Here is a 15,485-nt window from a genome sequence, read left to right as displayed (position 1 = left end):
TATAGCCTATAGCCTATCCAGCATATTAGACAGGAAAGGCTTATCGAGAAATGCCCAATATCACCGAGTGCTCTCTTACCTTATTGAGTTACCTCTTGGCAAAGAAACAGCAACAAACCGACCAGGTAGGCCTACATCTAAATTACAGCATTTGGCTGCAAGACTAGCTGGCATAGGAGAGGTCTACGCAGGCCACGCTTTCCCTTTCTCTCACGAACATCTCTCTAGTCATCAACCAATGGCATTCAATTAACGTTACGCTTGAGGAGTAGAACTTCGACGGTAGGACGTGCTTGAGCGGCAAGTTGCACTTTCTCCTTAATTTCAGAGAATTATCGGTGAAGGTAAAAGGCAATAATGGCTGAATTAATTTTTTTAAATGAAAGCTTCTCTGAGTCAGACTGTAAAGGTTATCGCATCAGATAATTTCTGGATAGCTAACGCAAGTCACATTAGCCCGCAGTCATGTTTTAGCATTGCATTTTCGATGGTATTTTAGCTAGCAAATTACAGATAACATTAATAATTAGGAACACAATCACAATAGTCGAAAAACTTGAAAAGTTGTTGTGACATAAAGAGCTTATTTAGAAAACAATAGCTGACTAGTCATAACATATCCTGTCAACAGCCATGGTAATGGGAACGGAATAGCTAACTAACTTAGCCCATGCTTCAAGCTTGATGCACTGAATGCTCACAGTGCTTACAGTGCTTACTTACTTCCTCTCTTTGCAGTCACAACAATCTTATTAACACGACAGTTAATTATCATATTGCGGTAGTGTATCATCCCAAGTCGTTAGAACTACATAAAAATACATTCGTTTTTAAATATTTTACTAATGAGTGATGCACTTCGGCTGAGGTCCAACGGTCTGTATGCTGATTTCCTTTTGGGGAACTATATTGCTTTAGTAAGAGAATGTAGACGCCATAAAAGTGCATCAGGAATAGTTGAACAGAGGTAAAGTGACAAACTTTGACATTCATGCCATGCTCCTGCAGAAATCAGAATGTCAGATCTCAGAGATAGCTGCGGAGACAGTGGCACCAAGAGGAGGATAGCTGCCACTCTGGTGATGCGCGGAGCCTCGGAACTCCAGCCCAGGCGACTGATGGGCCGAGGGGCCCTGTCAGTGGTCCACACCCCTGCCACCTCCACCAGGCAACCTGCCAGTGAGAGCAGGGAGGAGTATGACGCATTCAGTGGCGCAGACTGCCCCGTGCCCATGTCGTTGACACCACTCCTGGACCTCCTGGAGCCAGAAGCCCCACTGATGATGGAGGAGTCGGACTCCACGGGGCAGTGTTCGGACACGGCTAGCGTCAAGAGCCCCGAGCTGCCGGGCTTGGTATCTTTGGAGGGGAGCCCCAAAGCCCCTCATTGCCCAGTCTGGCCGGATGAGGAGGAGGAGGACTCAGACGAAGACTCCGGCGACAATTACTCTCTCCCGTCCCCCTCATCTCCTGTGAGAGTGTATGAGCAGGGTGATTGCCCTGAGCAGAAAAGCGCCATTGCTTTCTCTCCAAAGGGAGACCAGATCAGTGAAGGTGAGCAGGTGATTGTTCCCCCCCCCCCTTTGACTTGGACGTGTTAAAAATGGGATGATGATGCTCATCATATCAGAATTTTAGCTTTGCATGAGAGGTATGCATCACCTCTGTAGCTCACTGTTACAGACACATAATCTAACACTGTAGATGAGCATCTATGTGTATTAATAAAGCACATATTTGCCCTCTGTCATGATCATGTGTATTGACATGGGTGCTATACCCTCTTCTGTATTCTCGATTGTTTGTTGAATTTTAGGGATGTCTCATTCTATCATTTCTTTGCCTCCAGTGAATGTGGCTGACTGGCACAAGAACCGCGTGGCGGCGGTGTGTAGCGTGTGCTTGGACGAGCTTCTGAAGAACCACGCAGAGTACAAGAGCACAAAGAGTTGTGTGGCCGCCTTCGTACTGGAGAAACGTCAGTCGATGCTCGTTTGTCATTCCATTGTCTACTCTATTACATGGCATATCATGCATGACACAGGGGCGCCATAAGGCAGGGAAAGCTAGAGCAAATCCTAGGGCCCGCATAGAACATATTGACCATTATCTTTGGGGATGGGGGGGGGGGGGGGGGCAGGCAATGTTTCAAGCAGCATGCCTGTTAGGAGAGGGAGGGTGTGTTTACATTGATGTAGATTTGTGAGCGTGTTAGAATGAAAGTGCATGTGTTTGCCATGGCTGTTATGTGTAGAGACGAGTCCAGCAGGACACCAGTGCAGAGTCCAGTGTGAGGGGGAATCTGTGTGTGTTTTTCTAGAAGCTAGTGATGCATGAAGCCAGTGCAGCTGGCTTTTAGAGAGAATGTGTGTATGGGGGGTCATGATGTGTGTGTCTGTGTGTGTTTTAGAGGTTACTGATGCAGAACGTGTAGGCAATGAACCGTAAAATGTGTGTGTGTCTTTTTGGGTGTCTATGCCTCAGTGAGAGAGAAATAGAGGACGAAAGAAAATTGGTGAAAATATGCATTGAGCTGTAAGCGGTGTGTGTGGGTGGAGGGTGTTGGTGACAGAGATAAAGGTTTTGTGTGTGTGTGTTGTAGAGGTTACTGATGCAAGAGGCCGGTGCACTGATGTGTGCAAAGTTTGTGTGGGAAGTAGATTGATTGTGTGTGTGTGTGTGTACATGTAATATAGAGATTTGTAAGTTTATTGTGTGTGTGCGTGTAAATAAAGTATCTGTACGTTTATTGTGTGTGTGTGTGTGTGTGCAGTGGTGACTGACGCAGGAGGCCGCCAGAGTGAGCTGTACGAGGTGGTGGCCCTGGGTACGGGGCAGAGCTGCAGCTCCGGCTGGCTGTCCTTCACCGGCACCCTGGTGCACGACTGCCACGCCACCATCATCGCACGCCGAGCTCTCAAAAGGTAGCGCCTCCACTTCCAACCTCGTCTTCTCTCTCTCTCTCTCTCTCTCTCTTTCTCTCTCTCTCTCTCTCTCTCTCTCTCTCTCTCTCTCTCTCTCTGTCACATGCCAAGTAATTACAGCTTTTCAGAGGGTCATTAAAATCACTTGTCTCGAGGTAACAAAGCAACAGACAGATCAAGTCGCGAGCCTAAAGTGGGGAAAGGAGAGATGAATGAGTGTTGAGGTGATTGAGCATTGAATTGAACATGATTTGTTTATTGATTTGTTTCCAGATATATATACAAACAGCTCCTGCTGTTCTACAGTTCGGATCCGCATGTGAGTCGCCATTCCATATTCGAGAGGCCAGCCGATGGGATGCCCCTTCAGCTCAAGCCAAAGATCTACCTGCACCTCTACACCAACCAGACTCCTAAAGGAGCCGCCCAGTGCCCTTTGATGTAAGGCCCCAGTTTATGCAGTACAACTATACTCAAATTCTGTGTCTCAAACCACATACTTTTTGTCTGTGCACTGAGCACTTACTTGCATTATTTTGTCAGTGTACAGTGTGCACTGAGCACTTACTTGCATTATGGCCACTTTTTGATGCTTAGTGTTGTCCCAATATCTGCATTATATACTTGAACTAAGTATTTTAAGTGTGTAAGTAGGCGGTTTGTGACATACAAAGTCTCTGATACAATACAGTTTAGTTATGCTGTAGAATAGATACTGCTAGCCATCATAGATAGCTACCATAGATACATGCTGTTACCAGTTCCTGTAAACTGCCCCCTCTATATTCATACGTAGTATTATGCACATGGGAAGTTATTGGCATACAAAGATGCTGGACTCTTATGAAGTATTTAAGAATGTCTCTGTTGTTTCAGAATGTGTTGATATGTTTTCCATGAAAATATATCTTCAGATTCTAATTTAGAAGCCCAGGAGATGTTGCATTCTTATAAACATAATTAATATATGGCTATTTGGATGTATGATGTTATTTTTAAAACGATATTACCTACATTAGCTGTAACACAAATCAATCTGTTTCGACTTTTAATACGTTTTCTCTCACTGAGATATCTGCAGGAGTTGGTTACTCTTTGGGGCCTTTTCTCACCCAAGTAATGTGTCATTGGTCCGCACATTGGTCCACAGGAAGCTGAAGAGTGGCAACTACGAGTCCCTCAAGCTGAACTGCTTTGCCAAAGGCTCCCTGGTGCCAGCGTCGCTGGTGCCCATCAGCGTGTGGGCGGCCCGCATCTGCTGCATGGCCGACAGCGACAAGCTGACCCGCTGGACCGCCACCGGAGTGCAGGGGGCGCTCTTGAGCCACTTCATCCAGCCACTCTACATTACCAGTGTGACCCTCGGTAAGACCAACCAAAGATCCTTCATTACTGACAAGATAGAGCAACATAATGCATCTCTACGGGGAAACATTCAAACAGTTCCTGTCTGGCTCAACTCATGTCTGAGGCAAAAAGCATCAGCCTATAGGAAGCCTGAGCGCCTGGTGACGTGTTTTAAAATTGAGACACTGATAATGGGCTAGGCCCGATACGCTTGCCGTTTTTTGTTTGTGTTGTTATGGCCTGTAATGCTCTTTCGGCACTTCCAATACAGTTTTGTATACATTTATGCCCCTGAGAGCGGTCTCTACTTTTCCACTACACCGGGCATAACCAACATTTTTAGACAATAGGCGCAGACGCCATCTCTACCTACGTGAGGCAAAAAGCATGAAATATATATGACCACTTCCTTTGAGAATGTTTAGGGTCTTAAGGCTCTAACTAACCAATGCTGTGTTGTAGAGTTGATGTTAGGATGTGAAAGTATGAAGTCACTCAAATGGCAGAGTAGAACTTGGAGTTTAGGGGTTGGGCAATAATGCAGTTCGATTATATTTCGGAAGTTTTAGTGTATTTGTTTCAGTTATAGTATTTTGGTATGTGTTACGATGTGATGTGCTGCCTGTGATTTGCACTCAGTTAGACAGCACACTTTCACAAACACATCCTATCCACAAGGGGGCACCAGCTTGCTTCTTTGACCTGGTAGCTGTAAGCTAGCTACAAAAGCCATGAAGCAGCTTTAATGGGGGAATCTTGGTTTGGCATGAGGACAGGCCTGCTCGGGGCCTACCAGCACCTCATGGTTTCCACCCTGGACCTGTTGTGCATTTCCCTTTCTTCCCCTTGGATGTATTTTGTGTTTGGGCCCATTTTTCGTTGTTTTGTCTTTGTTTTGGGGTTTTCCCCACTCATGAACATTGTGGGAAGTAGGAGTAATGCGTGGGCTGGTCGCCTAGAGGAGGCAATGCGCAGGCTGGTCCAGGACGTGGCGGTAAGCTGGTGTCCTCTTGCATTTCATACACTATTAGCTCGTACACACTGACTGCCACATTAGTGCACACACTTAGGTTAGGGATGTTGGTCTGGGCAGCACATCTAATTTCCCTAGACTTGGTTCGAGCTTGTTGCCAGGCTACAGCTTCCTAACATATGCCACTCAGCTGGTTATGCCTGAAGAGCTTACCTAACTAAAAACAATCTAGGTAGACTGTGTAAACCCAGTCTGATCTGCAGGCGATTGGATTTCGCCCTGCAGCTCAGACAGGATACCTTCACATTTACAGTATCTCTCCTGCCTCCTGTCCACGTTTGCTAGAACCAATCACAAATTGGCTTATCCACCAAGTGCTTCCGGATGGATAGTCTAATTGGTCGAAGGACCATCCAAATGTGTCCAGAGTCATTTGAACTATGCCCATTGATCATGCCTCTTGTGCAGCAGAAATACAGCACAGACTCCCCAGACTATTGTTCAATCTTAAAAGACTTAGCTTAGTCTGGTGATAGCCAGGCTACAATATAGGTGATTGGATGTCAGAATCCTTGGAATGTTAGGTGACGCTGTTACGCAGCTGGTTACAGCACCTATACCATTATTTCTGGTCCATGTACCCATGAGGACCTGGGTACGCGTCTGACCCGGGTCATTTTCCAGTCCTGCCCGCTATCCTGCCTGATTAAAAGAATCCTTTGAATGTCTTAACCTGGACCTTGTCGTCATTTGCACAGCGGGGGCGTCCAGCAGCTACTATGAGCACGTGTCGGACACCATCAACAAGCGCCTGGGCGACGGCTGGCAGGACGCGCTGCCGCACCCCTACAAGGCCAGCAGCATCTTCTTCCTGCCCGGAGACAACATCGGGCCCCTGCTGCCCTCGGACAGATGCAAGGACCTCAGCATCAACTGGAGCCGTGGCGACAGCAGCATCGAGATCGTGGACGGCACCGTCGGGCACATCATTGACTGGTGAGTGACTGGGCTGCTTCTGAAGGGTGTCTGGCGGAACTTTCCCAGGACACTGAATACTAAATACCTGGTGTGTATCAAATGGGCACGGATGGAGTAACTCCAATGCTTTACTCAAAAAGATGTAACTCAGAGGTTGAATGTATGCATGAATGAATGGATTCAACTGATGAATGAATGACTGAATGGATTCAACTGATTTGAACATTACATGAGATGGTGTCAGCCGTCATGAAATCTCAACTGTAGTGAACATGTGGCTTTTTGACTTAAATAAGTACCGTATAAATTGTACAGATACTGATTAAACATCAGATTTTCTTTAATGTATTTGGAGACCTGACATCACAGCCAAACCTATGCTAGTCTAAAAATGGCTGAAATGTGCAGCGCTTCTCTATCCTCTCTCAGTCTAAAAAATGACTGCCACCGTATGTGTTATGGAAAAAGAAATATGAGTATTTTGTTTTTTAAAAGTAACAAAACTAGTGTTTGCCACCTGATAATAAAGACCCATACTTTTTCAAGGTCAACATTTCCATAGCTATTAACCACAGGCTGCCAGATCGGTTGTACTGTGTCCATTATGCGGAGATGCGACTCGCCACATTCAAACAGCTTTCAGAAAGTGGGTCAGGTACAAAGAGCGATGGGATGAAAAAAAATCATCAAATTGAGCTTTTTCCTCAGAAGTGAAAAAGGACCTGCAGGGCCCTATCTGATCTGTCAGCGCTCTGTTTTTGATCTCTCTATCCCTCGTTCTCTCTCTCTCTCTCCCTCTCTCTCTCTGTGTGGTCCGTCAGCTCTCCGTATGTGAGCGGCACCGGCCTCACAAGCCGACTGTGCAAGAGAGCCCTGTACTACAGCTTCCGCAAAGTGGCCTCCCAGGCAGGCCAGCAGGACCTGCTAGCATTCGCCTCCTACAGCAATGCCAAGGTATGTATGTGTGTGTGTGTGTGTGTGTGTGTGTGTGTGTGTGTGTGTCTATGTGTGTGTGTGTGTGTGTTTGTTTCAATCATAAAGCACAGGAGACATGCTACCATGCTAGCCTTGTACACATGATCATGTTCGATAACGATGGTAGAGCAGATTATTGTTCAGCAAAGAAGGTTTTTGAATCAATGCGGGGTAAGCTGTACAAGTCTGTTTGGGAAATGCTGTTATTGTTTTGTGTGTGTAATATGTATCATATTACGGCTCTGAAGGTTTACTGTATAGGTGTGTGTGTGTGTGTGTGTGGCTTGCACCAGTGTTAACTTGAGCTCTGGGTGTGTGCATGTGGAAGTAATGCAGAGGTGGTATTTTTAGATGGCTGCTCAGTTATACCAGGAGGCCAAAGCTGTGGTCAGCCAGCAGTTCCGTACAAACGACGCCGGACCATGGAACTCCAAACAGCTGGTGGACAGCTTCAAACGCTGATCAGTTTTCCATCTTTCGTATGTAGGAGAAGGATGCCTCTTTGTATACCTTGCTTTTCACAATGTCTAAGAGGACCATGTTGATGTTTTGCATTTATGATTATGTTACATGTTCAGATCCAGCTTTTCTAAGTTCTCAACTAGCGGAACAATGCTACATTTTTAGTAAGGTCAGTTAAGTTTTATGTTGTTTTATTTTTTTTTATCTTTTTAAACCTCAAGGAAGGAAAACAAAAAAACCAACAAACAAAGCATCCAAGAACTGTTCTTTTTTTATTATTTGAGAGATTTGAGATTTGTAAAAGTGCAATTTTTTTGTACCATAACCACTAGATCATGCCAGGGGACAGCGATAAATAGGCAGCTATTGTTATTTTGACTCCCATATGCTCCGATCCCATCCTGGAAATGATCCTCTGATCTGCACCAGTACTTCCCTTGGCCTTGACCCTACCCCTGTACAACGAGGCCTTTGGAGAACCCAAATGCTGACTCGAGGTTCTTTCCCATAATTCCTTTTTTTTTTTTTTTTTTTTTTTGAAGCCCACAGCAGCTGGTGACTCAGTATGTGTCCTGCTGTACCAGCTCTTGCACCTCAAGACAGTTCACCTCATTTATCAACATGACACGCAAACACAAACATTCACTGGGTGTGGAAAGCACAGCATATATTGGCTCATGTATGGTTGTTACGTCAGTGCTAACTTAGGTTTGTGTCTGACTTGGTCAAAGAAAATAAAAAAAACTGTTTATGGAAGCTCTAGTTTGTGTGGTGTAGGAACTACAATTGCACACAGAAGCATGACATCCAAATGAAACAACATTTATTTGGCAAGCTTTTTTGCATCGATATTGTAATATACAGCCGTACAAAAATTGTGGTTGTATGAAAACCACACGAGTAAAATCTACTGTAGGCTTTCAATACAAAATGTCAGTGCAAGAAAAAAATCCATCCAAAAAATAACCATATGAAAACAAAGGTAAACAGGTCAGCATCAGTGAAGCAAGCTTAAAAAAAATAGTCCCTGCCAGGAATACTATGAAGATTAGTGCTATGTTAAGCCCAAATATAAAGATGTGTTTGTGACGATTGCATTACTGCTTGGTATTTTTATTTAAAGCAGAACATTTGAAATGTTTATGCACATATGCTCAAATTTAAAAGTTCAAAGACAAAATGTTTGCCAACACTGCCAAATTTGAATTGGCTTTAGGCTCTACATAGCATTAATGTCATTTTGTAGTACACACCCCTCTGGTCTCAGAGAATCAATGAAGGCATCAAGGGAAATTGCTTGTTATTGCCTCGGTACTTGGGTTAAAAGCATATCGCACCTGGAGGAAACATAGGTTTCCAATTGAACATAGTCAACAGACCTGACAATAATTTGACCATAATATAACCATAATTTTTAAAGAGAAAAAAGAAATATGACTGATGATGGAAATCAATAGTTTCAACGTGGGCCATTTTATTTGCCCTTCATTTTAGTATTATCTTCTTTTCTCATCTCATGACATTAAGACTCTTCACACAAGATGCTTGATAAGACTACCTTGGCATCAAGAGAACGGTATGTGAAGCTCACTCAAGGAGAAGAAGGAAAAAAAAAGAAATCCTGACCACACCACTGGACTGTTGCTGGACTGGACAGCAGGGGGAGTCGTTAATCAGCCTATATGAAATATTGAACGTACAAAAAAACATGGCAGGCTGACGTTAACATGAAAAGCACAAGGGAAAAAATAATTGGTGCACCGTCCTATATAATTGGTAATGGAGTCCTGTCTTCAAAACATGTCAAATTCAAGGTTATGTGCATCAGAAAATGCGCGTATCAGACCACGGAGAGTTACTCGGTGTGTATGCAGTTGGAGGTTATTGTGCAGAGCGCAAACCCCAGACTGACCGTATGGTAATAATAGTTGGGATTTTTTTGGGGGGGGAAAGGAACTGATTAATGACTTTATTGGACTTTATTTTGGGCCATATGGAAATCTGCCGACATCAGAAAATGTTGACGTAGTACCATTTAATAACCTAAATTGTTATGGAAATACAGATGAGTACTAGCTGCCATGTTTCAATGGAATGGCCCTTCTTTTAAAAAAATCACTAGTAGTATATCAATGATGTGGTGTTTTTCAGTATATCAATGATGTGGTGTTTTTCAAAAAAGAGCACTGAAATTGTGCAGGGTTTCCAGTGAGCTTGGGTCAGTGGAGAGACAGAGGGCTGGCACTCAGCTAAGGTGCACTGATGCCGCCAGCTATGCTCACTGCCAGCCCCAGATCAGTAACTATGGCAACAGGCCCTAGTTTGGCAGCGACAGCGGGGGTGAAAACCGGAGAGATGTCGGCTGTGATTCAGCCGCGGCCTGTGTCACATTAACCCCCTTCAAGCTGAGCCCGCGGAGACCCCCGCCACCGTAGAGAAGAGATCTGCGCGAGCGTCGGGTGAGCACGGCGATGACGAGCCGTTTGGTGCTCACGAAGAGGGGGTGGGGTTCGGGGGGCGAGGAGGGAATGTCACTGAACGAGGCTCAGGTGGGGGGTGCCGGGGGGGTCACTAGGGTCGGCCAGGGCGAGCCAGGAAGGGCTCGGTCTCGGAGGGGGTCGCCCCGGCATCCTCTCCGCCGCCGCGATACTCCGCGCTGCCTTTCCTCCGCTGGAAAAATGTCAGGCCTCCGATGATGAGCCAGAAGAAGAAGTTCACCCAGACCGATGTCTGATGTAATGCCAGGACAGGAGGGGGGGAGAGAGAGAGCACAACAATTCTACTTCATACGCAGTTCATAGTTGCTCGTATTGAGGTGAAATGAGATGTAATTGAATCAAGGTTATGTAGTAATCCATTATTTCTTCAGGCAACACCACATACAAAATTATATATGTGATAATTATATTTTGATATCTTCCTGAACATACCCAACAGATAATATGACCATTACTAATATCTGTCAAATTGAGCGTAAATGAACAGTACACACTCAGACATGTCTAATATGACCATTACTAATATCTGTCAAATTGAGCGTAAATGAACAGTACACACTCAGACACGTCTAGCATTTAATGACCTAATAGGAAGTTGGAGGGATGGACGATAAACTCAGAAAGAGAACCTGCAGAAGAAAGGCAGGAAGGAAGAAAGAAAGGAAATACTAACTTGGCACAGGAGGAAGGGACATAGAGCAGTAGAACAGGAAGGAAGAGACAGGCAGAGTGGTTGAAAGATAAAAAGAAATAAATGGCAGGCCGTTGAGGTGCATACAGTATTATGATCTTCAGCTCAGTTCCTGCTAGGCTAGGGTGAGTCGAGGGCCATCCACCAGAGAAAGAACTAAAGAGTGCCCTGCCATAGCATAGCATTAAAGTTCCTGTTCGACGGGGTTAGTGAAGGGTCAACAGACAGACAGAACTCAAATGTGGCATACTCACATATTAAACACTGAATAATTTAGAGGAAATATCCGCTAATTATATATTTTTTCTGACAGACACTGCGATTTGATGTGCAGTATCATCAAGCCAAGCTTCAGTTCAGTATTAACTGTTATATGTTGGCTCTAAAAGGCTTACTCTTGTCTTATTGGGCAACAACAGCACTACTTCAGATAGCCCTGTTTTTTTTTTCCTTCGATCATGCTGCCTGTGGTGCTTTTCCAAGTTGTTATGTGTTTATTGTGGCATGCCCGCATATGAGACACAGTTCCTGCTTTGGCTGCAGGGTGAGTGTGAGGACAGGAGGCCGAGAGAGGTAGATAGCGTGTGCATGCTGTACTGTACCTCTGCACTTTGCAGGTTGCTGTAGAACTTGCTGCCACTGTAGGGAGGGGCCCAGGGGTAGTCCTGCGCCACATCACACCTGTAAAACAGGTATACACATGCGCATTTACGGGTGAACAATTGAAGAAAGTAATTCATTTAGATTCTACATAATTGCACCACTGTAGATAGATTTTTTTTACATTATGCTCAACATTTGGTTGTTTTTTATTTACTATGTGTACAGTATTTCCCGAAGGTGATGGGATTGTAAATGCATCTGTTGGACATGTTCCTCTCCATGAAATGTTTAACGAATAGCTTAGAACAGCATGCATACTGGTATCCTGTGGGAACAATCGTTGTGCAGGGAATAAAACTCCACTCCTTACACCATAAACCATTTCTGTAGTTCTGTATTCTCAAAAAACGCTTCCTCGATATTGCCCACCACGCCAATACATCGTTTTGATATCTCATCTTTGCAGAGATGGGACACCTCTTTTTAAATGTATCAGTTTTCTATTTAACGCCAAACATTATCAAATTATAAGAGATGGAGTTAAAGATATGGTTAAGTGTTATTCATCTTAAAAAAATTAAATTGTCATTCTTAGTCAACTGTTAAGGGGATAAATCTTTCATTCATTCATTGCTCATAACTGCCTGTTATTAATCCTGACCCTACTGCCAAAAAAGAAAGACGGCACATATAAAGTAAACTAAAAAAACGTCCCTATAGTAACAAACAGTGTTTCAATCAAACCGTACTTTCCACACAATAGTTTGAACAGAGTTCCAAAACTACTCCGATGGGAGTCCAAGTTCACCTGTTAAAGAGGGGCTGTGTCAGAGATTTGCATAGCTTGTCTCTTCCGATCTTCAGGACGCATCCGCTGATGAGCAGGAAGAACAGGAAGACTCCGCACATCCCCAGGGTTACGTTCAACCACAGCCGCTCTCGACTGCCGCACAGTTTAGAGGAAGGTTAGATAGACAAGACATCCACCTCTTCTTTACTGAGCAACTTGTGAATTGACTGACTTCAGACCTTGACCTTGACAAACTTCAGTGATTAAACAAACTTTGTGCATTCAAAAAATACTTGGGCATGTAAATGTATTCCTTGCAACTATATTAAAACTACAAATATATACTGCAGATTACAGTTCATAGTACCTAATTTAAATGATGTCCAATGTGTAGCAGTCAATGCTAAGGCTTTTGATAGTTACAGTATGAATGGGCAAAAAACAGAGGTGTTCGGCTTTAGAAAGTAAAAATCCTACCATATATTGATTCTACCTATGATCTTAACACAGGTAATTTCACTAATTAAAAGATATATCTGGCTTAAGAATTGCTCTCATTAAAATCGGCTGATTAAATGAATGGTTGGAACAGATATGTGGTATGACCTTTACTTTGTGAAGCTGGACTTTTACACCTCTGGCAAAGACTGTAGGTTTATCTGACATAATTAAGGACACATAGACATAGCTCACATGTCTGAATTTGACGGGGAAAAGCACACTCACCTCCTGACTTCACCATCCACACAGCTGGAGTAGACCCAGTAGAGGGTGAGGGAGAAACAGAAGATGGCCACACACACAGAAATGGCCGACAAAAAGTAACAGAGAGAAGGGTGACTAAAGGAAGTCACATTGATAACCTTGCCTGATTCGTTGTACGTTAGTTCACCATACAGCAAGCACTTCCCCTCGCTGTGGCCCTACAGAGAAAGATAAGAGGATTGTAAAATCATTAAAGCCTGGTATTGAAAACATTCATTGGGAAGGAAGTAAGCTGTAAAACTGCTTGTCTGCTTTTGCCTTGACAAACAGCATCGTATGTGTTGCTCATTTACAAGGAAGGGTGCCACAAGATAAAGATTTTGGTCCCTATACAGTAACACTACTGCCAACCTAGACACTCCCATATCTGTAATGGCACCCAAAACCCCAAATTTTGCCCCCACCGTGATGCGGCGCCCTAGCTCATTAGTTTCATAAGGCTCCTGTTTCAGAGGGGTGCTTTCCTGTGCATGGATTGAGCCCAGTCCTACACTTAAAGCTTTTCCTATGTATAGTTCTTATTTGAAGTTTTTTAATTTTTAAAAATGTACTTTTAGTCCAGGACTAGGGCTTAATCAAGGTATAGCATTTTGGCTCAGAAGTATAGGCCTACTTGGGCCTTGGCCATGTTTGAGGGAAACTAAATGGCAGAAAAAATAAAAGCTTTAGTTTGAGTTATTCTAGACTACCCTACAAACATGACTTAAGAGAAAGGTGAACTTAAAAATGCTTATTTGGGAAAAATTCCTAGGCTATAATTGCTCTGATCATTTCCTTGTCTTTATGTAAAATGCCGTGCGTAAGAGTGGATTTAAGCGTAAGAATGCTCCAGTCCGAAAAGAAAACTGGAATGGTAGACAAAAGGAAAAACATTTTTGGTAATCCCCTGCGAAGCTGCTGACACGAACATGTCATCCTTACACTTTCGCCACTTTCCCCGCTCCTGTCTCATCTGACTCCAATAAGAGAAGCTAATTGGGCACGAGGAGGTATCTAGTCACATGACCGAACATGAGCGCGGAGTCACATCAGGGATGGAAGATAGTTCCACATTTGTTTCCCTTACTCTCGAACTTGAGAAAAACACCTGACAATAAACCACTTCACGGTTGTTTAGACAGGCCATCTCTCTTGTATCATACCGACCCTTTTAAACGTGAGATCACGTTGCTTTAACCGAATACCGGGACTGGAGAAATGATGGTCCGAATTGTCCTCGGCGATTGACAGCGTCGCTAGAGTATGATCTCCTCTCCCTCAATAGCAAGTATCTCATCAACCCGAGCACATCAGATAGTGAGGCTCATCTATTACTGTCATCTTTATTTTATCTCAAGTCTATTCAGTAAAGTGGCAAGTTCCGTGTATTCCCAGATGGAGTTTCGGTTAACCATCACAGCTCCTGTGTCACGTTATTTAGCGCGTAACATGCCAACAAACTTAACTAAGCTTAGACTATAAGTGCAAAGCTTTGATTTTAGTTATATATCTAACTTGACATGACATTGACGTTCAAATTTCGCCTACTGGACAGTCACGATCATGTGCAGAAGTTGAAAGCTTTCGTCATCAAGGTACCAAGTCACCAATGCCTTGACCAACTTTCAAAGAGGAAGTGCAAATATAAAAGGATGTTGGCCTAAATAAAAAATACAACAAACAGCAGTGTTTTCGCCTACCTGCACAACTGTTACCAAAGCTGCGGTAACAATCCCGCAAATGAAGCAGCTGGCGTACAACGCGAGTTCCAGTAGTAGTAACAGCGGAAGCGCCATTGCAGGACAGTGGGTCACATGTATGCGCGCACTTTCTCTTATTCACACCATAAACAGTCGCGGCGGCGCGCTTTCGACACAGTTTTCGTGGATGAGTTAACCCTCCAAACCCCTTCTGTTGACGAGATTGCCAAATAACTCGTGTTATAGGCTACTTCAGATTTTCAATTTTACTTATTATCTTGTGTGTAGCCTAGGCCTACTGATTTCAGATACTCTGTAGCCTATGTATGCTTATAGGTATTTTTTTATTATTATTATTTTAATTCAAGGATGGAAAGTAGGCTAGTGTATGTGTATTTGAATTCCCACAATTTTTGTTGTTGAGTTAATTGGCTGTGTAGGCCTAGTATAATCTTAGATCTTCAGTCAAGGACAATTTTAAACTTTCATTTATCAGACATTGCCTCTATATGAAGAGAGGCTGGTCTTTCATCTGATATATGCAGCTTTCACTGTCAACTCGTGTTCACTGTCAGGTGGTTAGACTTAGTTCACTAGCCCCTGTCACGGATTATAGCTGAGTCAGGTGCCCTGACTTGGCTGCTCTTTAGTGATCTCCATAAGGAGTTTATTCATAAGGGGTCTAGTCTCGTTAGTCATAGTGAAACTTGTAGCGTGAGATCGTGTTCCATCAAGATAAGGCCATGAATAACCTATTATTTATGACCTGTGGTTGCAAATGAGGTATTGGCTGTACTGAC

At 43.8% G+C, this 15,485-nt stretch overlaps 2 protein-coding genes across 3 annotated transcripts; one reads left to right on the top strand and one right to left on the bottom strand.

Annotated features, from left to right (window-relative positions):
- The first annotated feature begins 185 nt into the window (after positions 1–185).
- Positions 186–8,472, top strand: adad2 (adenosine deaminase domain containing 2). Of its 2 annotated transcripts, none has more exons than XM_062516309.1 (9): positions 186–300; positions 1,009–1,554; positions 1,850–1,978; positions 2,774–2,924; positions 3,198–3,365; positions 4,075–4,289; positions 6,003–6,240; positions 7,044–7,176; positions 7,549–8,472. In XM_062516309.1, exons 2-9 carry the CDS (start codon positions 1,017–1,019, stop codon positions 7,657–7,659), a joined length of 1,683 nt encoding a protein of 560 aa, XP_062372293.1. In that variant the 5' UTR covers positions 186–300; positions 1,009–1,016; the 3' UTR covers positions 7,660–8,472. The 2 variants fall into 2 exon arrangements, with proteins under 2 accessions (XP_062372293.1, XP_062372292.1); XM_062516308.1 differs by having other exon boundaries at positions 223–344.
- On the bottom strand, positions 8,466–14,788 carry tmem179ba (transmembrane protein 179Ba). The gene is made up of 5 exons (XM_062516310.1): positions 14,686–14,788; positions 12,968–13,164; positions 12,260–12,394; positions 11,451–11,529; positions 8,466–10,389 (listed from the first exon to the last, which is right to left on the bottom strand). Exons 1-5 carry the CDS (start codon positions 14,779–14,781, stop codon positions 10,231–10,233), a joined length of 666 nt encoding a protein of 221 aa, XP_062372294.1. The 5' UTR covers positions 14,782–14,788; the 3' UTR covers positions 8,466–10,230.
- Positions 14,789–15,485: the final 697 nt, after the last annotated feature.

This window comes from Sardina pilchardus, chromosome 16, assembly GCF_963854185.1.
Source record: "Sardina pilchardus chromosome 16, fSarPil1.1, whole genome shotgun sequence".
NCBI lineage: Eukaryota > Metazoa > Chordata > Actinopteri > Clupeiformes > Clupeidae > Sardina > Sardina pilchardus.
This window is presented reverse-complemented; position numbering and strand designations above follow the sequence as displayed.

Coding starts and splice junctions, on each gene's coding strand:
- adad2 (XM_062516309.1), top strand. CDS start 1,017: ATGTCAGATCTCAGAGATAGCTGCGGAGACAGTGGCACCAAGAGGAGG. Junction 1,555..1,849: donor GGGAGACCAGATCAGTGAAG/GTGAGCAGGTGA, acceptor CTTTGCCTCCAG/TGAATGTGGCTGACTGGCAC. Junction 4,290..6,002: donor CATTACCAGTGTGACCCTCG/GTAAGACCAACC, acceptor TCATTTGCACAG/CGGGGGCGTCCAGCAGCTAC.
- tmem179ba (XM_062516310.1), bottom strand. CDS start 14,781: ATGGCGCTTCCGCTGTTACTACTACTGGAACTCGCGTTGTACGCCAGC. Junction 11,530..12,259: donor ACACAGCCCCTCTTTAACAG/GTGAACTTGGAC, acceptor CCTGTTTTACAG/GTGTGATGTGGCGCAGGACT. Junction 10,390..11,450: donor GCAACCTGCAAAGTGCAGAG/GTACAGTACAGC, acceptor GCATTACATCAG/ACATCGGTCTGGGTGAACTT.